This window comes from Molothrus aeneus, chromosome 1 (assembly GCF_037042795.1).
Source record: "Molothrus aeneus isolate 106 chromosome 1, BPBGC_Maene_1.0, whole genome shotgun sequence".
Lineage (NCBI taxonomy): Eukaryota > Metazoa > Chordata > Aves > Passeriformes > Icteridae > Molothrus > Molothrus aeneus.
Genome location: NC_089646.1, coordinates 133287101 through 133312805, shown reverse-complemented (window position 1 = coordinate 133312805; position 25705 = coordinate 133287101). Strand labels below are relative to the sequence as shown.

Below are 25705 nucleotides of genomic sequence, written 5' to 3'. Positions count from 1 at the left end.
TATGGTCTTTAAAAACTTTTCCCCCATACTTTAAAAAATAAATACATGAAGTTAAAAAACCCCAAGAGTTTACTTAAAAAAATTAAATCACTGATCTAGTATCTTTTCTTGGACATACTGTTCATGAGGAAAAAAAATTGCTTATAAACATTAATTTGACCTCCTGGTCTGTCTTTCAAATCCGTGTTTATACTTGAAGACTTGACTTCCTGGCTTTTCTGAGCTCTTGGGCACACCCTGCCCAGCAAGACTATAGAGCATAATTAACAGTGAGCAGGGGCACCCTGCTTCATTAAACTCAAACCTTCATGCTTCTTGTAAAACAACCATGGTAGCATGAGTCCTTTCTTTGGTACATACTAGTGTCATGTCTTTTATTCCAGAAAACATGGATTGTCTCAAATTAGTTCTTTGGCTTTTGATGCAGGAAGAGTGCAAAGATTTTACTAATGAACGGTCTTTTAATTGACAACTAAAACAAGCAGTTTCTTTTTTTTTTTTAATTAACTGCTCTAATTAACAAGGAAACCACCCTCCCCCTGAATTAGTTTATCTAATTTTCATCTTTATTCAAAGCAAAATGACAATGATTAATTGAAAATTTAATAAGCGGTAATTATTAACTTGGCAAACCTAGTACCAATTAACACTCTATTAAAACTAATTATGACATGTTTCATTCAAGTGTTTGCACTTAATTGTTTCATGCACTTAAAACCCACCTTAATTAAATGTTCTGTTTAATTAAAGCCACAGATTTCTATTAAAAATGTTTTACTGTAGATTAAAATCTAAGTATTAGAAACGGTGTTATGTGTTTGAGTTTTAGTATTTAGCCCATGTACTTGTGTGCATGAACATGCAGACATAACTTTGATGTACAGATACTCAGTCACTCTCCTGAATTACATCTGATAGCTCTGCTCAAGTTGTTTAAAAAATAATGTCTATGTGAAGTCTCCATTTTCAGTTATTAAGCAAATTACAATAAAGTCTTAACTTTAAGCCTTGTATTGACTAAAACTGAACTAAGATGAAAGAAGAGCTCTCTTGAGGAGTATGTGTACATGTTACATGTGTGCATATCTGCAAGAGATGTTTCAACTCAAGTTTTCAAGGGGGTGGGGAGGGATTTAGAAATAAAACTTATGCCTTTATTTTTATGAGGCCGAAAATATGCCCTTATATTACCCTACCATAAATGTTGTTTAGGGAAAGCCTCAGGAGAGGAAAAAATCATACCCTTCAACCATACAGCCAAGGCTTAATTTCCTTTGAATATTCAAGGTGAATTAAAATTCTATCTAAGTGACAATACAGGACAATAATTTTTGCTTACGATCAAAGCTACAGCTAGTCTAATTGTATATGCAAATCAGGCAATTTATATTTAAATTATGCATTCCTATTCTAGTCCCACAGGCACACGGAGATCAGCAAAGGGAATTGGTAGGACATTTGCAAGGTGCTTGAATATTTATTACCAACTGTAACCATTCACTGATCATGAGAAAAGAAATATACACAGGCAAACATACAGATGCAATTTTATTACCATTTTCAGAAAAATGAGGCAACTTAAATACAGGCGTTTCCTGTCTATGAACTGCAGTTACTGACAAAGTGGATTTCTTTAAGAAAATCTGTGTTCTTGTTGATATTTGCTACTAATAGAAATGATCTTTGAATGACATGATGCACTTTTGTTACATCATATAAATTTAGTTTTACAGTTAGGTGTTTGCAATGGTTAGAAATGCCAGTTTCTTATAATAAACAGAAGCAAAATGCTCCAACATTTTTACATGGACTTCTAATTGCAGTTTTTCATCTCTGACAATCTACTTTTCAGTCCAAATATAGAAATTGAAAAATTATATCATATCTTCTATATTGCTTAAGATTTTTGCAACACTTCTTGCATGCTCTTGCATGAAGATGCCTGAAAGTGCTTAGGAGGCCATATGCCTGACTGTTATTTTTTGATTGGCTTAAACTATGGATTGGATTTTAATATTTCCATTAAATTTGATGACAGAATTTGTATTGTGCTATACTAAGTGTGAAAATAAATAAGTTAAAATATGTCAAGTCACAATGCACCATCATTATTTCAATATATTACAAACTCATGAACACGTAATAAAACAGACAAAATTTTGTATCATTGATCTTCTTTACAGCTTCTCAAGCTAAATACTACTGATATTTTATAGGCATGGAATATTGATAGGCATAGATATTTTATAGGCAAGCTTCATAGTTTAAGGTATGTTTGTGATATGTGTGATGGCGAAGGAGATTTTTATTTGCCTTGACAATGCTGATCTATGAAGACCAAGAAAGACCAGCACCCTTCCTTTCCCTGTGCTTCCAGAAAAGGAAGAGTGATTAGATTCCAGTATCAGAGAGCAGAAATCTGCAAGTTTTTAAAACCAAGTACCTAGGATGTGTGTACCTGCATCCTCTGTCTAAGCATTCTTGGCACAAATTCACTGTCATTTTAGGAATGCAACTGAAATCTTCCACCCCTTTGAGCAGTATTAACACACAAGAGAACTCCAGGAAGCAAACAGCTTGTGCGGAATAGGCATTACTCAGCATGGTCTGAAGTCCTTGGAGCAGACTTAAGAGAGGTACTTATCTTTCACCCAAAATGATGATTCACCAGCCAGCTCCTGGTCTCCTCCCTCACCTCATCGACACATTTGTCCACATGATGAGAAAAGAAAGGTGGTGGGCAGGTGTGCAGTCCTGCGCCACCCCAACATTTTGCATCATCTCACTCTCAGGCTGACCCTGGCAAGGGTGGCCATTGGCAGTTGCTGACAGTTATCTCAAATGGCATCAGAGGCCTATTCTCAGAGAGCTGGATTGCACCTTTACTGCCTTCATCATGAAACTGTGGACACCTCCAGTTTGAGACCATCCTCCTAAAAATGCAGGAGCATGGTTTATGAAAGCAGTATGCTTTCTAATGTTTGACTAGACTTAGTAACAGATTCAGGTATGCATCCTGCAGAGTCACACTTCTTCTATTCTCCAACTCACAGGCACAATCACTTGATTTAAACTCAGATCAGCCTGAAAATAAGAGACTGGAAATGGAACCAAAGGAAAAACTTTGTTTCAAAGGAACTGATGACGTAGATGTTCACAAGATGACATCACAGGTCCTGTACACTACCATTCAAGAATATGTGCAGTGTGAATGGACATCCAACTTCATAATTCAAGTCAAAATCTTCAACTAACTTGCGTTAATTATGAAGAAACTTTTTTCTTCTAATGTATTGAATCCATGAGTCATAAATAACCTGATGCCAAATTACATCAAACCCTAGATTTTGCAAGAGGACTGAAGTTTTTGAAATGTAACAGAATAATGCTCCTCATAGCGAGATTTTCTGGGATTGCATATTTTTTTTCATTTTTCATTTAAAATGTTAACATAAATATGGCAATATGAAAATATTCTTGGGCACTGAGTTACAAAGGCTACACTTTCCTTGGACAAAACCAAGAACATGTACACAGTTTTGCTATTTTTCACAGAAAATACAATAGCTTCAAAAACATTAACATATTGAAAAATGTAGGCTTTATACAATAAACCCACATTACACACAAAACACAATTTCTTGTCTGATGCAACAAGATAACAGCATAACATTTTTACCTGTATGCTGTGTATCTAGTTTAAAATACATTGGAAAGCAGCAAGCATTTACAGGAGATTTGATCAGAAAGCATCAACACTGCTGCATATTTGCCATTTAATCATTAACTGCTGCTCAGACAGCTGCTGCAGACTTCATGGTTATACAGGTGTTCAAAAGCAGGGGGGCGTGTTTGGGTGTATAAATAGCTCCTCGACTATCTCAAAGGAGTTCAAGAGCTGCCTCCTGGCCCCTCTGAAAACAAGGAAGCTCTGATGTCAGTGTCAGAAGAGCAAAGGTTCAGCTGCAGCACCAGAGTGGGATCCTTGCCAGGAAACTCCTGTGCTCAGGCAGAGTTTCAGAGTTAAGAAAACTTTGCACAACCACAAGGTCTGCCCAGGGTGCTTTCCAGGCACAGGCAGATGCTGTCAATGCCCTGCAAACAGCCAGAGCAGCTGCAGAGATGCGAACTTGCTGACTTCATTGCACACTCTGCAGGTTTATGAGCACAGGCTTCACTGGGGGCTGACAGGCACAAAATCTTTTTTAAATTAAGAATGGTTACTTTGCATAGTTGAAGTCTTTTTTATTAACAGGTGTACTTGGGTTTTTTTCCCCTCCTTTGGGAATTCTTACTTTAACTAGGTAAGAACCCTGAAGCTTAAAAAAACCCACCCACACTAACCTCTTTTTTTTAAAATTGCTAACAGACAAACTTTTAACATATCAAGTTTCAGCCTGAAACCATTAGAAGCCCTGAAAATAGGGGTCCACATTGGAAGTACTGATATTCCCCTAACTATAGCAGCAGATGCTTCTATTATAAATTTATTTAATGTCCCGATCAGTTCCAGTTTAAGATTATTAAACACAATTTCTTCTTGTTACCAGTAAGCCCTTCCCCCGCCTCCCAGTTCCTCACATCAGTGCATTAACAACTGCACACAGCTGCCAGACGACTAAGCTGGTGTTTTTAAACAGTTCTTACCAGCTTTCTTCCAGATCTCCTCTGGCACGTATCCAGACGCAGGCCTGTGAAGGAATTCCCGATGAGATTCTGCAGGAGGAGGGGATGAACAGGGAAAAAGAAAGAGCATCATAAGCAATGCTGGCTTGTTGAGAACAAGGCTTAGAGAAAAATACCTTTTCTCTTTAATTATAGCTCAGACAAAGAAATCAAGTGAAGCTTTTCTCTCCTCAAAACAAAGCCGATGCCACGGCCGTAGCTCATGAATGTCCCGTAGATCAGATCAATTCTTACCGTTTGAATGTCTCATCTTAAGCCAAGTGAAGATGTTCATTTTATTTTTATTTTACAGTGTTTTGAGTCAACTCTGTATGACAGTATCCACACTTTTAAGGGAGGCTTTGCAAGACAAACTGAGGGAGTGACATGCTTTGTCCTTTCTCATTGTATTTATGAAAAGGAAAAAGAAAGGGCAACAGTGCAGGTCTGGCACTTCTGCTCTGTGCAAAATAATGAGTAGTTATGAGTGCAGATAAAAGTCAAGATGTCATTCCAGTGATCAAATAAGTTGTCCACAGAAAAGCAAAGGGGTGTTTCTCTAAGTTCAGAGCTATGCTTTCCTATGTCTGAGCCCATGGTGACAACTGTAGCTGCTAGAGTTTGAAAAACAGAACCTTTAACTTCAGGTTAAGGCCCTAAATACAAGCTGCCAAACAACCTCACTGGAGCTGAAGCTCGTAATTCACCCATATATTTCAATCACATTTTGACAGCTCTTTCTCCTTCTCCTCTTTTTTTTTTAAGGTTTAACCTTTAGGCCTGGGCCTAAGAGTTTTGAAATCAGCAAGATCCCTTTCACAGGGACTTCAAAGAGCTAAGATCAGACGATACAAAAAGAAAATTCACTTTGGCCTGAAATTTAGTATAGAGATCCTCAGCAGATGAAATTGAAATTGCTCCTTTCAAATGCAATATAAAAACTGATTAACTATTATTCAAAGTAATAGAGGACAAAATGAAAAAAATACAACCAAACACATAAAACTAAGTTCGCTGCCATGATTACTATTGCCAGTGTGTCAGAATTCAATTGCCTAAAGAAAATAACTTGATTTGTTACATTACAGACAGATTTTAATGTTTTTGGAGGTGCTGCTAGACGTCAAATACCTGTTTGATGCCTGGGCTTGAAATATAGCAAGAATATAGCTGCCATTCTTGGAATACTAATTTTGACTAAATGTATTCAGTTTTCTATCTTAGGAGCTTTTATTCACTAACTTGGTCAAAAAGCAGTATTTTTAAGAAAAAGTGAAAGATCAGGTTTTGCAAATAATTTCTTACACCACTACATGTATCCATACAGTGCTGTTTATATACAGCAGCCCACATAAACTTAAATGCTTTTAAAAGATGACAATATTGCAGGGAGCGAATAAAGGTGGAAATGACAGGAGCTTTTTCAACAGAGAGTAGGGAATCCCTGTGCACTGTTTCACAGATGTAGTTTCTAGCATGAAAATCTGCAGACAGTGACTGGGAGTACATCTTCCCATCTGACAGGCAGCTGAGTGGATTTACCCAGCTCTTCTGTTTGTCATTGAAGTATGGGACAACAATTTAAAATAGATTTTTGTTGGCGGACTTTCACAGCTCTCAAGCATAAAATAGTAACACTGTATGTGTGTGTGTGTGTGTGTGTGTGTGTGTGTGTGTGTGTGTGTGTGTGTGTGTGTGTGTGTATTTTGCAAAACAGCTATTTATATTGGTTTAATCAACTTGATGGAGGATTTCAGACCTGATACCAAAAATGGGAAAATTCTCAGTATGGCCTGGCTTGCACAATTCTGGAGATGACTAATAGCCCTGTGTACAGTTTTCACCCCTTAAAAGCTTTTAGACTTACAGGCATAGCGCCAGTTCTGTTAGGGGGACAGAGGCAACAGCAGAAAATATTGTGTGAAGGCTCAAGAAAAATAAAGGCAAAAAATTAAACCACTCTTATTTGCTCTTCATGGAATACCTGCAGGAACAGACCCAACCAGGCTCCAAATGTGGCAAAACAAGGGGTTTGTAACATTCATGTCTTTGCTTTGTATTGAGTTTTTCTGTCTGGTATTTAAGGTACCATCCAGTGCAAGGGGAGCATAACCTTGATTTAAGTCTATGGCTCTTAGTTTTGGAAGGGGAAAAAAAAAGAAAAAAAAGGAAAAGAAAGAAAAAGGACAGAGAGATGTGGAACTGATTTTTTGGTACACATGACTTTCCAAAAATGGGATTCAATGACATAAATGACCAGATTGCCAGATAATTGTTAAAATTTCCAAAACATAAACATCAATCAAGCTCTTATTCCAACCACAAATTATTTACATGAGGAATAAGATCCTCAGCAAGAAGGCTTAAATCAAGAGCTTATGAGAGACTTTCCCATAGTTTGGAATGGTGCACAAAAAGGACAAGAAGCACTTATGAAGATAATAAAAACCATATTTTCCAAGCCAGAAAAATTTTAGTAACATGGCTATTGTTTAGTCAGTGGTGATGAGTCCGTGAAAACAATCTTCTTTCTAAGGCTAAACTACAGGAAATGACCAGAGGACATAAATTTTACATATTAATGTTTTTAAGATAGGGAGACCTTCAGCTTAAGAATCACAAAAATTGCTCATTAAAACTGAAGCACAAAAGATCTTAACTTTGACATCTACCAATCTCAAACCAAGATTAACACAGCTGAGTGAAGTCCCTAAAATCCTAAATGTAAAAGCAACTGCAAAAAGCCATAATGAGGACAACACATAATATTAAATAACTAACTGCAGCACCTAGAAGTCAAAGTAAATGCTGCCTAGAATAAAACTGAATGAAATCAGACAACAATAAGAATAATCTGAAGTGACAAGGCAGATCATTCAGAAAAGGATATTGGAAAAGCTTTACATGTCAGACATTATAACGAAGGTTTGTTAATGGTGAAAATGCAACAATACCATTATGCAGAACAACAGTATGTACACTACTGAATTTACTTGAAATTCATGGCAAGGCATGAAAGCATGTGTTGGTAATGAGTCCAGTTCTTACTGAACCAAAGGAAAAAGATGAACAAGGAAAATAAAAAGCATATATGTATATGAGAATAGTCTGTACTTGTCTGTAAGTGTTTAAAAGAGGTAAAAACAAAAGAGACTTTTGATATCAAAAATGGTATGGGAGTTTTCTATTGTAATGTGAAATAAACTTGTGAAATAGTAAAAAAGTTGTTGGAGTGGGAGAAGAATACATTTGAAGAAAACTAAAGAAATTGCATTGGTTTCAGCTCTCACATTCTAATGAAAATTTTTGGTGGCTTTAAGATAAAGAGAAAAGGTGCTGAAAGAGAGTGATGTGCAGAGATGTGGAGAGTTGTAAGAGCAGCCATAAATATGGATCTGCAAAGTGAAACTGAGATGAAAGGCTAGGACCAAATAAATTATATGAAGTCTTATGTGATCATAAGGCTCAAACCCAAGAAAACAGAATAGAAAGACTTAGAAAGAAAAGAATTGTTCAGTAATCTCAAAGAGCCTAATTCACATTTGGAAAGAAGGACAGAAGGTAAGCTGGCAAAACAAAAGAATTGAGTTTTTTATCGCCGAACACTGACATGCAAGTGTATAACACAAAGTATTAAGAAATGGAGATGAACAGCTGATATTTTGATGATCTTTTACAATTTACTGCATTCATGAAAATACTGGCAGTGATAATAATACCCTGCATGCTGTACTGAATATTGAGGCTCAAAAATAATAGAAGCTACATATAAACAGCCCTGAACAAATTAAAGATATATGCCTTTTTATGTATTTATGTGGTTTCCATATTTCAAATGCAAGTTCTGCTTCATTCCATCCTATAATAAATGTAACACCATTAGTGGGACACAGAAAACAAACGAAAAAAAAATTCTCAGAGCAACAAATATAAAATATTCACTGCCTTGTTTGTAAGAGTCAAGTTCAAAAATGTGCCAGTTCCACATAATGAAAAATAGAGATAGAGATCTGAAGGTGGGTATCACTGATGAGACTACCTTGCAAACCTGGTTGGGGGGCAAGTGTTCCCAGTATTTTTAAGTACATCTTTGCCCTTCTTTGCCCTCTAATACATTTTTGTGGCTATTGCAACACCCCTTGAAATTGTGTTAAAAATATAGTTGTTATGTTCTCATTGTAAAAGAAAAAGAAAAGAAAAGCCACATAGGTACTGTATTATTGAATTATCCTCAAGCAGAGGCCATGTCAGAGCTGAGCACTGAGAACACACACATGCAATGTTTCTGCAGTTGGAGCCCTACCTAACAGCATGCAGTTCACTAAGCCACAATCCAGCCCAAGCCTCCCATGCAGAGAGTGGATTAAGAGCAATACTTAATGTCATCAGTGACCAGTATCACAGAGGCTTTACATTCTAGAATTACAAGTTATAAATGTTACTGTGGTATTCACAGCATTATGGTTTGCTCATGTTGAGAATATCATGCATATCACAGCACTGCTGATTATCTGCAAATGGCAAAGGAACAGGTTTATCATCACAGCCTGAATAGATATGTCTTGGCAGGAATGCTCTGGCTGACACTGAAAACATGATGGTGAACAGCTTTAGAAAAAATAAAAAGTGTCTGAAAGGGTTAACATTTAGAAATGTATTAAGAAATGGCTAACCTATGTGTTTTTCACAAATTCATAGACTTCTGAGAATCCTGGTTTCCTGAGGCAAATCCTGCAGTTATTGCACTCTTCAGTTGGAGATTTCAAACTCTATTTTGTAAGATTTCCATTCAGATAAATTCAACAGACACAAAATATCAACACTGCTGCAGACCTTCTGATGTGTGCCTGCTCCACTTATCTAGAGCCACAGCTGCACTCAGTATGGCTATAGATCTTGTTTATAACCCATGATGCTGAAGAACCCTCATCTTTAATTTATCCTACTGTGTGTATTTCAGATACAGCGTCTGATATGGGTAATTATTCAATATTAGGATGAAAGTTGCAGTCCTGCTGCAGTATGTAGTACTGAAATTCTTCAGCAGAAATGGAGGAGTCGGATGATGTATTATTCACTTCATAGACCATCACAGTTAATCAAGTGAATATATATAAAGTCTGAGTCATTTCTAGACTTTCATAAACATGTATTATTCAGACTGAAAAGACCCTCTTACCTTCAGCACATTCTTGGAGAATAATGGGAGCTTGTAACCTGTTGTAGCTAGCTAATGTGTATATTGGATTACTTTTAATTAAAATGAATGATCAAGTATTTAATTTAATTTTTAAATTAAAAATAGCAACAGAAAAATATTGATCAGATATTGCAAACTTCCAGGCTCAACATGATTTACAGTGATGTCAAATTAAAAGAAGCAGAAAAATCCTTGGCATGAAAAAAGTCTACTGGTTCAAAATGACCACCAGAATTTTCTTCAATTACTTTTCAACTCAAATTATCCATGCTAGATCTCAGGTCAGAGTTTTTCAGCAAGACCTATCTATGAAGACTGTGGCATGTTTGTAATGAGAAGTTATCACTTCAGTGATGATATTTGAATCATAAAGAAAAAGAAAGAAAGGCACAGATAATGTAGCCATATGGCACCCTATTTTTTCTCCCTTGCTAGTGGAGATGACAGGATGGATTTAAAGGCTGGATTATCTTGTTGAGAAAAAAAAAAACAGAAAAAGGTACAAAGGGAATTCACTGACATTTAGAATCTCTGTAGCAAACCCCCCAGTATGTACATGCTGTGGTACTTTAATTAAAATATTGGAGCAATTTTCCAATCCCTTTTCCCCCACTTCAAACCCAAAATAAAAAAGCCCTAAAGCATCTCAAGGCTCACAGACACTGCTTTAGTTTCGTTATACCTCTGAATGTTAGGGATTTTCATTTCGTTAACTAGATTACTACCAGATTTGAGGAAATATAAGGATTAGCTTTCCATAGACTCCAAAGTAAGCATTTTCTCCCTGTCATGTCAGACATAAAAGCACTTCTAACCAATATTTACAACTGATATGGATGCTACATCACTGAAGCTATACAAGTTTCATGTTTGTGAGTCTCAGAAGTATTTTTTCAACCAAATAACCAAAGTGGACGTGTTAAAATTGAATGGACTCCAACCATTTCATTTGTACCCACAGTAATGCAGAGCTGACCGATATATCCAATGCCAAAGACTATGCTGTATAACTATCTTTGAAGCCAGAAGACTTTGCTGTTTCCAAGAATTCATCTTGACATATAAACAAACAAATGCTAATATAGGGATCTAACTGTATGCTTGATCTTCATTTTATCTTATGTACCTATTGTTGTGGTGATGACTATTTTTCTTGCAATATTGCAAGATTATTTATATTTAATATAATATATATATTATATATATAATATTAAATATAATATATATAATATATTTATATTATATATATAATATAATATATATAATATATTTATATTATATAATATTGCAAGATTATATTATCTATAAAGTTTTGATGTATGTCATGAGTTCCAGTTTCCTTAGAGAACTTTCATTTTTTCTCCCTACTAAGTACACAAGCAGCACGGCCTTGCTCTTTTTGCATCACAGCTTCACTAGAGAAGCGAGCCACTGCTTTAGATCTATTCACAAGTGTTCTTCCTGAGGTTGCAAATGTGATTGACGTTTCAGATGCCGTATTTATGAGTCTTCCTTTACATTACACTTAGCACTGTTCATACAAGCCATTACCTGAATACTTTCTGAGAAGGGCTCCTCCAGGGACCAGACTTATTAGTGAACTATGGACGCATTTCCATAACCCTTCCTCCCACTGATTGGAGCACATTTATAGAGCTATTGACTCAAGCAATTTGACATTCACACAAAAAAGATTTGTTTGTTATCAAGAGGCACCAAATATTACAGCAGTAACTCTAGAAATTTACTAAGAGAATGATGGAGATGGGATTAGATTTTTTTCTGTTTTTCTATTTGCAATTAAATAAATTTTTGACTTGGTAAGTTATTCTTAAAGGCAAAAGGAAAACTCAGTTAAAATATAGTTGCAAAATAATACACATTCTACTGATTCTATTCTGTAATTCTAGTAATGAACAGAATTTATGATGATTTTGAGTAGATGGCATTGGATACAGACAATTTATTTTTTATAAGACAATATTAGACAAGCAAGCATAGTCTCCTGATGTCTTCAAAAGAGCAAGAAAAATAAAAAGGTATCACAAATATGTTGCTTTATCATATCTGCCAAGAAAGTGAGGAGATGGGGTAGAAAAAGGCCAAAATACTAGTAACTCACAGAAAGGCCCCAAATTAAAAGCTTGTCTTTATAGAGCAGAGTCCTCTCAGAGTAGTTGTGTGAGGCACTGTGTGAGAGTGACTGTGAAGGTCTGCAGGGGGGACAGCCCAGCTGTTTGGTCTGGTCCTTGTAAGGTGGCTGCAGCCCACCCAGCTCAAGCTCTGCTGCCTGAGCCAAGGCCTGGACAGCTCCATGGAACTACACAACAAACAGTCCTCAGACACACCTGCACAAGCTGCAGTGATGGACACAAACCTAGGAGGATCATGCATGCATGACTGTGAGCATTCCAGATCTTGTTCCTTTCTTAAACAGAAACCAAGTGCACCTAAGAAGTGCCTAGATCTTTACAACTCCATTTCCTTAGAAAGACAACTTCCAAGTTAAGGAATTTGATTTAAGAAGGTGACAGCCCTCTGTTTCAAATCACAATCCAGGAGCACCTACAGATTTTTTTAAACAATCAGGAAAGAGAAAGAGTCAGAAGGGACAGAGAGTCAGTGCACATCTCACTGCTCTGCCTCCCCTACATGACAGTCTGTCCTCTCACCCCATCCTCTCAGACTCTGCAGAATGGAAAGCAAATTACCAAGCATCACCCAAGAAACCTCAAGCCATTCCACCCAGAAACACCACTGTTTGGGCATAAGAGTTATAGTGAATTCAGCAGTCAGCAGAGAGGAATCATCACTATAGCAGAAGAATCAGAACAAATGCAAACATCATCTATCACTTAGCTAAGCTTAAAGAGAATCAGCACACGATTTTCAATGAGGATACTGTACCTAACGAAACTGGATCTGGATTCACTGGACTCTGCTGTCTGGAATGACTACTGCTGCTGTTTCCGCCTTTTTTTAAATCCTCCGCATCACTGTACCGCCGTATCCAGTAATTCAGCTCCTCGCGGTCTGCTTCCTGACATCGCCGTAGGACAGTGAGAGATCGTCTGGTTTTTTCCACCATGTCCATTATACAGTTCAACAACTGTTCACAGCAGTGGATGGAGCACAGAAACAAAGAAGAACTTTTTGTTCACAGAGTGACATAATAATAAAGAAAATGTCAGTGTGCTGAGTGCATGGGTTTTAATAATGAAGGAGCCCCTCTCTGCTAACCTCAACTATAGCTGAAAAATTCTAGACTTGTTCTAAGAATGACAATCCCTTCCTTTTTAACTGGTGATCCGACACTATACAGATAGGGACTTACAGGAAAAAGAGCAAAGACAAGGAGAAAAAAACTGAACAGGCTGTAGCCCTGCCACTAGTACTACATGGCACCAGAGAGGACACAAGATGTGGTCCAGAATTGATGCCTACAAATTTTACAAGAGATAATAAATTCAGGAACAAATCCAAGCCCCAGATCCAGTGTTTATAGAGAAAGTCCATTCCTCTATTAGCAGACTGTAATAATTAGGATAATGCAGGAGACACTTATCAGGAAGGCCTGGTATGAACTATCTAATGGGGAACATCAAGCTCTCTGATTTAATAAGCAAAGCTTTCAAAACCTGTCCTGGAATTCAGATAGGTTTCAAAATAAAAATTTTAAATTCCTATCTTGGAAGGCCTCTGTTCAGACAATTACACATATATTGATATTTAGCCCTTACATGGTCAAGATGTTTCCACTCTTCTGCCCATTCTCTGTCTGTTAGCCTGTGATCAATCATTTCTTCTTGACGTGTGCCATGCAACCCTGTCAAAGAGGAGCAAATTATGTTTACAACATTGGAAGTCCTCTATGGGCGGAAAAAAAAAACAAAAAAAACAAAAAAAAAAAAAAAAAAAACAAACCAGAAAAAAAAAGAGCCTATAGACAAAACCATCATATATATCATATATTACCTGTTCTAGCATCAGGAATATCACCACCACCAAAAAAAAAAAAACAAACCCAAAAAAACCAAAAAAAAACCAAAACAAAAACAAACAAAAAAACCAACCAAACAAAAAAATACTTCAAAAAAACTTTGCTCTAAGTTCTCTTTAGTACTTTTCTGTACTTTTCCTCACACAAGATGCTACTATTTTGTCCAATTTCATGTCTTCAATTATGTAAGTTCTATACATTGCAAGATGACCTTTCAAAAATGGACATAACTCTTTCAGACTATGTACAATTACTGTATACATAAATATAACATACTACAATATATAATTTTTCGTTTGCAGTACTTGAAGTCAGCAAGGCAATTATTTGGTAACTCACTGCATATAATACTAGCTGTACTTCAGAGAGTTGAAAAAAATATTAGTATAAACTCAGTGTTATTTCACTAAATACAGTAATTACTACCATGTCAACAGAGCATCATTAAGGGTTCATCCCTCCACAGATGTTTAAACAACATGTGGTTAAAATGTAGCACATATATCAGAGCAGCTGACAACATGATACAGCCAAGCCAGTATTTATTATCAACACTTAAGGGGAACCAACACTTGTTCTTTGCTTAGCCTCCTCTATACAGATGCTGAATATTTGTAAGTGTTCCTCTTTTACTGAAGATTTGTTTTAAACAAGGAAGAACAGTAAGTGCAGATGTGAAACAAAATCCAAGAGTATCAGGCATTCCATTAAATCAAACTGTGCTACACGGGGTGTGGCTGGTGCTTCTGCTGTTCACATCCTCCACACTCTGGACATGTCACACACAAAACACTTTTTTGAAAGATAACAACTTTCTTCTGCTCTAAGCTGAAATCAAGCTATTTTGATGTTGCTATCACCACAAATCTGACATTAGAAGAAAAATAAATGGCTCTACCTATCCTTGCCTGCCATACACGTGAGTGTCCATGTCATCCATATAGCTTTGAAAACACAGGTTCCTTCCATTTCTGTCCCTCTTACTTAAGAGACACAATTCAACCCACTTTTACAAGCACAGATCTGAAATAAGGCCATTAGAAGCAGCTGGATGGACAAACAGCCATAAAGGCTATATCTGAACTGCAGATAAAAAAGTCCTGTTCACAAAATAAAGTTACAAGGGAAACAGAAACCTAAAAAAACAATGCAGAAAATCAACGTGCCTTACCCATAGGTCTGTTTCTGTCCCTGAGGTCCCTGTGGTTGGGGTGTCTGTATGAGTCCCTGTAGTGGTGGGCAATGGCCATATCATCCAAACGATAATGCTGAGGTGGAGGTGGGGTGGGATGAGGCAGACCATTGGGCTGATAAGATAAGCCATTATTTGGACTGTACCGCTGGCCTGGGCTAATAGTGCAGGGCCGCTTGCTTGGATGCTCTGAGTGCAAAGGCTCTCTGTCAAAGCCGTTTTCTTTGGTTCTGAAAAACAAAGCAAAGGAACTTTAATTCACTTAGTGAATAGAGGATGGGAACATGCACTCCCACCTACACATGCAGCTTCAGGAACTGAAGATTGTTCCTCACTTTGCTCCAAATGTGTGTTTGGAGATGTTGCAGAACATTTCATAACACTGCTGATTCAAAACATACAAAGGACTCCTTCACCTTGTCTAACCATCCCTGTAACTTGAGAAATACTATCAGGGTGAGCGTTCTGACAGAGCCACCTAACGAGGGGCTGGAGAGCAAGCAGCCTTTGCTGAGATCACAGACTGATGGGGTAGATGCACATGCAATTGCAGAGGTGAAACCATCAACTGATACATGAAACTAGGCACCAAGAAATTCCAATATTCAGTAGTGCTACAGCTTATAGTGATTAGGAGGAACCTGCCATTCAAGAAATGGTTTTGTTTTCAAGAGGATACCATAGTGAATGTCAGTGTGCTGAAGCTCAGCATACCATGAGCTCCCATCAAGATCAATGTCACACAGTGACTTTGGGGAAGAATCGACTCTAAATGATGAGAAATGCAGCCTTCAGAGATTTTTGCACCATCTGGGCAAAGGTGCTGTGACTATCATTAATTTTGCAGGAAGATGTGGCTAGACTCAAGTCCTCAGTAATGTTCAGGACTTCCCACTCCATTACTCTTAGACAGGGGCTTTATGCTCAGGTGACTTGGAAGAGCTACTGAGGAGAAGGACAGGGGTTTTTTATGTTCTAGTTGCTCTTCAATTAAATTCAAATCAGCTATTTCCAAAGAACTCTCTACTTGACACCTCTGCCTGAGAACCTTGAACTCACCCCAAACTAATTCTCCATTAAAATTATATTTTAAAAAACTCATAAACAAACAAACAAACAAAAAAGAAAAAAAATTAAAAAAAGGAAAGAAAAACAAACAAAAAACCCCCAAACAAACAAACAAGCAAAAAAACCCACCCTACAGTTACTTCAACAGGTTCACAACCCCTTTGGGGAAGTTTCATTTCACTGAAATGTTTGGGGTTTTTTAAACCACATGAATAAAGAAAACCTACAAAATATTAGTTTTGATCAGAAAGTTTCTTAGATATAAATATTGCAAACTGCAGTTTCATTCCTCCCTCCATAAACTGCTGTTATATTCCAGTTTTTTTATAAAAGAACTTTATCCTCTGGAATAAAGGGATGGCATAATGTATCATTCCTAGTAATAACACAATTTTTTGACACTGAGAGAAAGGTAAATTTGAGCAAATTTTCTTGTTTGCCTATTGTTAAAACCAACTGCTCTACAACAAACCTTCCCCCAGAAGCCAATCAACTACCCTTGAGCGACTGTCTGTGGGGAAACAGTGTATTGTCACCCCTCAACAGGTTCCCATTTAAGGCCAATGAGAGGAAGGATGAAACCAAATCATTGCCAATATCCTCTGAGAGAGAGAATCAAACTAAGATCTTGTAACTAGCAGCAGGAAATTAAAAGATGGGCTGCATTGTTTTCAAAAGGAGTGAAGCAATTTCTCAGAGACCTCACCAAAATTACTAATGCCAGAGAAGCTGCAGGTATATATATATTTTACTAAACTGTAATTTGGCAAAAAGGGAAGAATCTTTCACCAGCACAGCAGGACATCTATTCTCATTTTGGGCAGATATAAAAGACATACTTTGCTAAAGTGGAGCACATACCTTGTTCCAAAAGAAATGCAGCATGGCTGTGAAAACTCCTAACCAAGAAAACCTGAGGTCCATCGTATATTTTTTATTAGTTTTGGCACGATGTACCTGCTTGCAATAACTCCCAATGGGTGGTGATGTTTATGACAGCTCTTCAAGACAAGTTTGTATTTAGTGGCTGGTGTGTGTTTTCTTTGCACATATTTACATCAAGTCAGTGTGCCTATCCTCCAGTTGTCAAAATACTATGCAAGCAAAAGAAATTGACTTTTCTGTCTGTACAAGGCAAACTAATAATTCACCTAAGTCCTTTAGTACCACAATTAAAATGTTCTCTAACTTAGATGGGTAAAAGTCAGAAACAGCAAACAATTAAATAACTCATTGACTTGATCACTGAGATAAAACTGGGACAAGTGGGAATCCAGTTTTCCTTTTCTGCACTACAGCTTGATGTTAAAGTCATATATTTTCATACAAATGTATATATTTGTACCTAATGTACAGGTATTTCTGTGTTTTTTAAGAATGCTTTGTACTTAATTACCTTAACTGGAATGCACTACTTTAGCTTGGAAAACACACCAGCATATCCACTGAACTCTGACTAACATAGAAACTAACATGACTTTTGAAAACATATTTACTGAAATGATGTTTTTTACTATGTCTTTTCTGGGTGTAGAAATTAAATTCTACAATTTGTTGTTATATTTTCTGCACTGACCAAATAAACAGCTTACCAGAATACCAGAATGAGACTGTACATAAACTCATTTTATGTTTCTGACCACATAAAAATATATAAAAAGGTAACAACTTAGAAAACCTCATCAGAACAGGAACTGCTGCCAAATTTACTATATATGAATACACTGAATAGAGTGATAAAAGATGAGGTACTGAAGAGTGCCATAATTCAGATGCTCTGAATTTTACCTACTAGTCTGCTTCTGATCTCAGTCCTACTCATTCTTTTAGGTCTCACCCCTGTGGGGCAACAGCATTTTCCCAGGTGCCTGAGGAAGCACTCCTATTTCCCAGTAACTGGCACACCCATGTGAACAGTAGTTCCAAATATAACACCATCACAATTTTATTCTGCTTTCATCTGATTTTGCAAAGTAACCAGAAGCTGTAGAGTGGAAATAACAGTGAGTGTGTAGGAAACATAACTGGCACTTTTTTCCTTACGCCTCTTGGCCACCTTTTTCCTTGATGTGCCTTTAAATCAACAGTGTTGTTTGGAAAATTGTTAATATGACAAAGATGGAGTCCTTCAGCTATAAACACACAAGGGGTCATTTTACTTAAAGCCATGATTTACTTAGATTAAGGACAGCAGAATAGACACTACTTTTTAGCCTGTATGCATTTAATGGAATTTATGTTGGTTTTAGGTTGTGATTTCAGTTTTAAATTATTGCAATTTATGTATAATTTCCTGGGTAGAAAATCTGACCATGCAAAACTGCCTTGGCTAGAAAATTGGGTTTCACCTGATCAGGAGTATTACACAAATTTCAAAGAAAACTAAAGCCAGCTTACATGAAGGAGACAAAGCTGTTCATCTACTATTTGTGCAAGATGCTTTGATTTAAACTGACTTCCACCAATAAAGGTTTGATGAATCAAACAAATGATAATGCTTTGCAGGAATAAAGTATCTGTTTATAATACTGTGTTACAGAAAAAAATTACTTTTCTGCCTTGCTAACAATTCATATTACAAATTCTTTTTAAATTCCTCATAATTACACGTGGCATACAAGGAGCACAGATGTAAGAGCCGTGAGCATCCTTCACCTTACTGAGATACTGAGGAGCCTCTTCAAATAAGATTTACTAACAGTATTATCAAAATTTATCTCTGTGCCCAGGTACCTTCGACATCTATTTCATGTCATTGGTTCCAAGTGTACTGCAACCACAGCAGCACTTTCTAAAGTCACAACACAATCATAGCCACTTTTGTTTTCTTCTCACTCAAAATAATGTTATTCTAACAGAATTTTTTGTTATCCTATATCCACTTAGTAGAGAACTGTCATAAATGTAGAGTCACTATATGGCATGCTCACATGCCATGAGCCTTTTCCAGCAAGCTCAAAGGATGAGTAATTAGCACAAAGTTTTTTGTTGTTAATGTATTTAAAATCATGTGATTTATAATTAAGCATTCATTCACCAAAATAAAAACTTACTGTGGTCCAAGTTCCTTTGCTTTATTACAGTAGAATGTAAACTCCAAAACTTGTAAACAAAACACAGTGAACACTTTGTTCATGACATGTCATGAACAAATTACCAAAATGTGTTGTCTCCTCAGGTGTCAGTTTTCCTCTCTTGCAGTGACTGATGGTTCCCAGTGTTATTACAGAAACAGATTGATCTTTTTAATGAGCTAGTTTAATAGACTCCAAAATCTCACCGTGGCTGCTCATCCGTGTCAGACCATATGCACCAAGAAAACATTCAGTAAAACACAAAGCTCGGCTGTCAGATTGCTCTATAAAACCTCACATACAGTAGACTTGGATATGCAGATAAATAACAAGAATTGGAAAATGGATATGCAAAAAAGGTTCTGAAATTATAAGCAGAAGAAAAAAATACTGTATGTGGATTTTCTTCAACAAAAAATCATGAGGCAGCTGTGGTTACATGTAACATTTGTTCCACCTTCTTTGCCTAATCTTCTACTGTACTCTTCCTCTAATAGAATTAATAGTATGCAGTTACCCATGCCCAAATGAAAAATATAAATGTGTATGTATATATATATATAACATATACATTATATACAATACATGCCTGTGTATAACTATATATCTATACATCTATATCATATACCTTGGGAAGTGAAAAAGATACCACAGTTTACTTCAGTAAGACACACATCTTCAATCAAAATTACTTCAGCTGCACTTAGTTCTCCTGGAAGGAGGTGGCCTTTGAGAAATTTTTTTTCATTTACTAGCCATGGAGTCACAGTAAACCCTTCCCTTAAAGTATGTCTGCTATCTTCTGCTGAATTTTTATTAGTATATTTGAAAATTACTTATATTTCTAAACAAAAGGTATGTCTATTTCCAGATGTTTCCTCAGGCTCCTCTGTAAACAATTAAAATAATTAATAGTGTAATGAGTATAAAGTCAGACAAGTATTTGGTTTCAATACTCACTCAGTCTAGGCATGTTCAGCCTCTGAGGACAGTTTTTTGTGGTTGATTTACTTACATTAACCAAATTAAAAGGTATGCAGACTCCAATTCAGTAAATTTAAGAATCTTTCCAAAAGCATCTTGTTCTTTTTACTAAATCTGTTGCACAAATGTTCTTGAGTGCACAAGACAACTCCACTGAACTTGGCTCAGCCAACACTACCACGTATTTTTTTCTGTATAGCTTTTATTATAGTCATAGACAATGGAGACGTAGATGTGACTAACCAGTGACAGGGCTGCTTGACACTGAACAAAAGCAACTTATTTTTTAAGCTCAAGGTAACATTCCAATGAGTCCACTGGGCAGTCTCTTTTTCATGTGAGCCTTTTTCATGACAGCAAACAGTTGCAGGGTCAAAAAGAAAGGATGGGTTTTTTTGAAACACCACTTCCCCAGAACTAAGGAGCTGAATTTCAGGCTGCAACTGACAGAAGCTGCTGCACCTTGGAGTGTGCAGGCCAATGGGACACCCCATGCTACACCCTCCCTGGACCCTGGGAATTCAAACACAGGCTCTTACCCACAACAATGGAAGATAAACTATCTACCCCTTACGCTAAAAGCTGCATGACTCCCCAAGTTGTTCGCAGCCTAAGAGAGACTTCAGTTGTGAAGCCAAAGGTACTTGGCTTTCAAGGAAAGACTCAGGAATTTTAAGAGCACCTTTTTAACTAAAAGGAAATGCTGAGAAGAAAATTCATAAACCATACCAAAATATCTCTAGGTCTGGGCCTCAGTTTTAACTAAAAGATGAAGGCTGACTTTAAAATCCAATATCTCCTGATCTGCTGGTCCTTTTATGTGCTAATCTTACGTCCTTTTTATTATAAAATCAATACAGGGTCTTTCCATTACAAAGTTCTTGTCCTAGTTTCTACCTGCACCACCCATCTTCTCCCTCACAAGCAGGACTGAAGATAACACAGGTGAGACAGTACTTACTACAAAATAACCAAAATTCAACTCTGTCAAACAGGGTCTCAAAGAGAGGGAGCATTATTCCAAATGCAAAGGAAAGACTTTATTTTACATTTTTCCTTTGTGGCCTTATGGGAAATATGAGTAATACTCCTCTCCACTAACAGGAAAGAAAACAGTGAGTGAGGGCTGTCGGGAAAGCACATCCCTCTTCTTGTCTGTATTCTGTCAAGCAATACCTCACTGGCTTATGAGATAATTTCATGTGTGTCTATCTCCTTGTAGGAAAAATGCTGTGTCTGCTACTGAACCAGAGTACAGCATGCTGACATTTAAGTCATTCACAAGATATTAAGAGGCCTTTTTAACAGATGTTTTGCTACACAACTCTGCAAAGATTGAGAATATACAGAACTACTCCCAAGATACTAAATTTTGGCTTTGGAAAAATTATTTCATTGCACATGTAAGAGAATACAGGTATAATGTCCAAAAAGTAATCATCTTTCTCTTTCTGAGGTGCACAAACATGCTTGTATTAACCTCAATAGCTCCTTCAGTTTGGTCTACTTGTCTGGAAAATCTGGTGGAAAGAACGTAGCTACATATAAAAGGAGTTTTTCTGCTATACCTTAATTTTCTTGCCGGTTCATTGTGATTTTTCTGAAACACAGTCTCAGGAAAACTAATTTCAAATACTTTCACATCTTTTTCTATCTAATGGCTATGTGACTTTAGATTTTACTTTTCACTTCTGGCTATGAAAAGTCTAAAGTTTTACTGTGAGCTTTCAGACTTTGTTTTCTGTTTATTTTTGTGCCATTCGAGCCTGTTCCAATACAAAAATGTTACCTATACAAAGTTATGAGGCTTCTTGACTTTGCAAATCATCTTTTTCATTTAAAAGGTAACTAGGATACTTGCATACCTCAGGCATACAGGTAGTGGTATTTTGCAGAAAAGCATAATAAAAGTTTTCCACACCATAAAACCCATGGCAAACAAATCAATGAAAAATACAATACCTGAGTTTCCCAAAGGTAAAATGTAAATGCCAGTTGAATTTCTAACATTAGCATAGGAAGGCACTTAAAAGTAAATAACCACAAGAGTAATTTCCTTGTAACACTGAACAAAGAACTTTATTCCAAAAAATAAAAATTGTTCCATACCCCTAAAGCCACTGTACTTCACACACATGCATTCACTTGTCCCATTTCTGCATGGACTCCCCACAACTCAACAACAAAACAGATTGCAGTGAACATTTCTCCTCTTTGAAAGAAATACCCTTATGCATATTCCATGTATGGATATGGAAATACAGCACAACAGAAGGAGTCAAAGCCCTGAGTGTGCTCTGGGGTTTGCCCTGTACTTCCCAATATAAATGCCTAGCGACTCTCCTCACATTTAATGTTGAGTTCAACAAAACGTCAGATGCAAAGGACTTGCATATGGAGCTGGCATAATCTGCTGCTTGGCACTACATGACTGAAATACTGTGCACAAATACAGTAGTGGCTGACCATTACTTCTGTGTGGATATGACCACAGTGTGTCCTGAGGTGACTGAATCAGTGTGTGCATGTATTATATTTATATACTCAGGAATATATATGTGTATGCAGCTCTCTATATATACACATGTAGGTGTGTATATGCAGACATGAATAAGCAGGACTTCTTATGAAAGGGCATGGGGAATGATTTTAAGCTAATAAGAGAGTAGATTCAGACTAGGAAGAAATTTTTAATATGGAAGGTGGTGAAACACTGGTTTCCCAGAGAGTGGTGGATGCACCATCTCTGGAAGCATTCACGGTCAGGTTGGATGTGAAGGACCTGCACCCACGTCTTGGACCACCCAAGTATTCCCTCAGCACCCACCCTCATGCTGCCCCTGTGCTGGAGGAGCTCAGCACCTTGGGCCCACAGACACTGTGGGCAGGACAGGAAAGGTGCTCACCTGTCTGGAGTTCGCCTCTTCCCGTTTTCGTTCACATCGAGAAGCAGCTCTGAGGAGTCAACAGGTGAGGTGGTGCTGGCATCCAGAAGCAGCTGTTCGTGCTGGGCGAGGTACTGGGCTGGGTTCTGCTTGGCTAGCCTTGCACAGTGCAGCAGCTCCCGCTGCAGCAGGGGCAGATTGGCCTGCAAGAGAGCAGCACGTGTTAAGAGGGCAGCTTGCAAGCAGTTTCAACACAGATGAAGAAGAAAAATCAGAAATCAGAGGAAAGCCTGCTTTGAGTTGAAACTGTTGCCATCATTCCCAGCTAGGTTTGTGGTTAGCTGCCTGAAAGGAGGCAGCCTCCAAAAGTGGCTACAGCTGTACTAAATATGCATGGAAGGATGGGAGCTTACCAAAACTGTAAAAGAAAACAGTAAATGCTGTGAGAAAACCAGGTCTGAATGCCACATCTTTAAAGAGGGAAAAAGCATTGTTTTGGCTGACTTCTGCTTTCTAACTGTCTAAAACCTGATCTCCTATGGAGCAGCTGTTTTCAACAAGTGACAATCCTTTGTTTCCCATTCAGACTGCAGTTAGTACTTGGAAAATGTCTGAAACCAGGGGATCTGCAACTCTATGAGCTGCCTCAGTCACCATCCTTTAAGGGCCTTGGGGAGAACAGGACTGAGAATAGGATTGCCCTCAGCCTTCCCATTACACTTGCAGTTGCACATTAGGATAAAGATTACAACAAAATCTCACATTCCAGAGCTTCAGTTAATCACCCAGAGGGATACAATCCTCCTCCTAGCCAGATGTAGCTTGAAGGATTTCTAACTGTTCTTTCATGGCCCCACTGGGACTTGGGTCATGGCCTGGAGATTACAAGGACTCAGACAAAGAGAACTGAAAATGCTGGTTGATCCCTGGGCAGCACATTTTGCCCATTTACTGAGGTCACACTTAGTCATACGTTTTGCCAGAGCAGGTGGAACCGTATGTCCCTTCCTCCTGCAGAGATAGTTACAAATCTTGGGAAACATCTTCCTTTCTTTGCAGCACATGCCAACATAGATACTAGGAAAGGCCACTCATTTTTACCTAATTATTTTTTGTACCATAAAGGGATGTGCAATGGCCTCTCTTGTTCCATCACTATTGCACAATGATTTTTCACCTCAGAATTTTCAAGTATTGGATTAAATTTCATGACCTTTAGTAACTAAAGATAAGACACAGAACTTCAGTAGCTTCCTTTCTTTTGAAATAACTCTTTAAAAAAACACAAACAAACAAACTCTTATTTTTTAAGCAGGAAAATACTTCTGAAGTCAAAAAAGGTCTAAAAGTAATGTTCATGGAACCAAACAAAAAACACATGGTCTGAAAAGTTTTGAGCCCAGGATCTTGGTAAATTACTTTGTTAGCATTATAACAATGACAACTGCTCCAGCACCTGTTGTTACCATAAAAGCAGAACCATTGTGCCACAAAAAATGCCAGAATAGTCAGTACATATGAAACTTTTAACAGTAGTGAAAAACCTAGAAATTGCTATCAGCTATTCCTAGGATGAAAAGACAGTTGGTTGTGGAATATGGAGGTCTTTTCAGACCTGCACAGAACGGAAATATTCTGTGAAAGAACCAAATATCTATTTTCTTTCAGTTATCAGAGAGATGGACTGACTGTATTGTGAGCAGTGTTTTTCACTTGTTTTAATTTCATTGTTTCTTTAAAAAGCTCACACAGAATGCAGGTCAAGACACCCAACTACTTCAATTGCCTTGAGTGGCAGAAAATAGTTGGAAAAGTTCACATATATTTACAAATAAATATCTAGAAGAAATAAAAGAATCAGATCTAGTATTTGACTAGTGGTACATAAATAAAAGATGTATTACATCTCAGCAGGCCTCTGAGGTAGAAATGTGAAGGCCCTACTTAGGAGGTGAGTAATGAAGGAAGAAACAACATATTTGTGTTCCTTTTCCACTATCACAAACAAAAAAGGGCCTTTTTAATGCATAGATACTCCTAGAGACAACCAAATTTTGAACTGTTCAGCAAAACTGTGATTTATTTTACTTGTTTACCTTCTCCTAAAGAAATGTTCATTCTTGCCCTTTAACCATAAACATGAACATTTGCCAATAAATTTATCTAAATAGATTGAACAGATTTTCTTTGCACAGAACAAGCATGTACAGCTTTTAATACGTTTATTAAAAGCAGATACATTCAGTTGCTTAATTTTTTATAAGTTAGTAAAGAAAACTATGATTACAAGCCCATAATTTGGGCTTGTAATAGCACAAAGTAATATTTAGACAAATACATAACTCGAAGTCAAGAAAAGCAATATTGAAAAATTTATAGTTCAGCTCAAGTATTTTCAACCTGCTCAAAACATTATTCTAAACAATCTTTATCAAACCATATAGTAATAAATAATTTGATTGTTGGGAGAATATTAATCAGGACTTCTCTATAGGTAGGTCAAGGGTGCAGACTGCTTCTGATCACTATGGCCCTGATACACAAGAACTAGTTTTTGGGAAGATAATGAGAACTAATTTTGAATGCAGAAGGAAACATCAATATTCTCCCTATTGCAACTTGAGTGTACTCATAGAG

General features: G+C 37.2%; 1 protein-coding gene across 5 annotated transcripts in view; it reads right to left on the bottom strand.

Moving 5' to 3' along the window:
• RUNX1T1 (RUNX1 partner transcriptional co-repressor 1) overlaps positions 1 to 25705 on the bottom strand; it is a 114843-nt gene that overhangs the window by 14346 nt on the left and 74792 nt on the right. For all 5 annotated transcript variants that reach the window (XM_066565492.1, XM_066565479.1, XM_066565502.1 and 2 more), the window contains 5 exons: positions 23090 to 23271; positions 15037 to 15287; positions 13606 to 13691; positions 12773 to 12974; positions 4648 to 4716 (listed from right to left, as the gene is read on the bottom strand). In XM_066565492.1, the coding sequence (XP_066421589.1) occupies positions 4648 to 4716; positions 12773 to 12974; positions 13606 to 13691; positions 15037 to 15287; positions 23090 to 23271 (790 nt within the window). The remainder of the gene's footprint in view (positions 1 to 4647; positions 4717 to 12772; positions 12975 to 13605; positions 13692 to 15036; positions 15288 to 23089; positions 23272 to 25705) is intronic.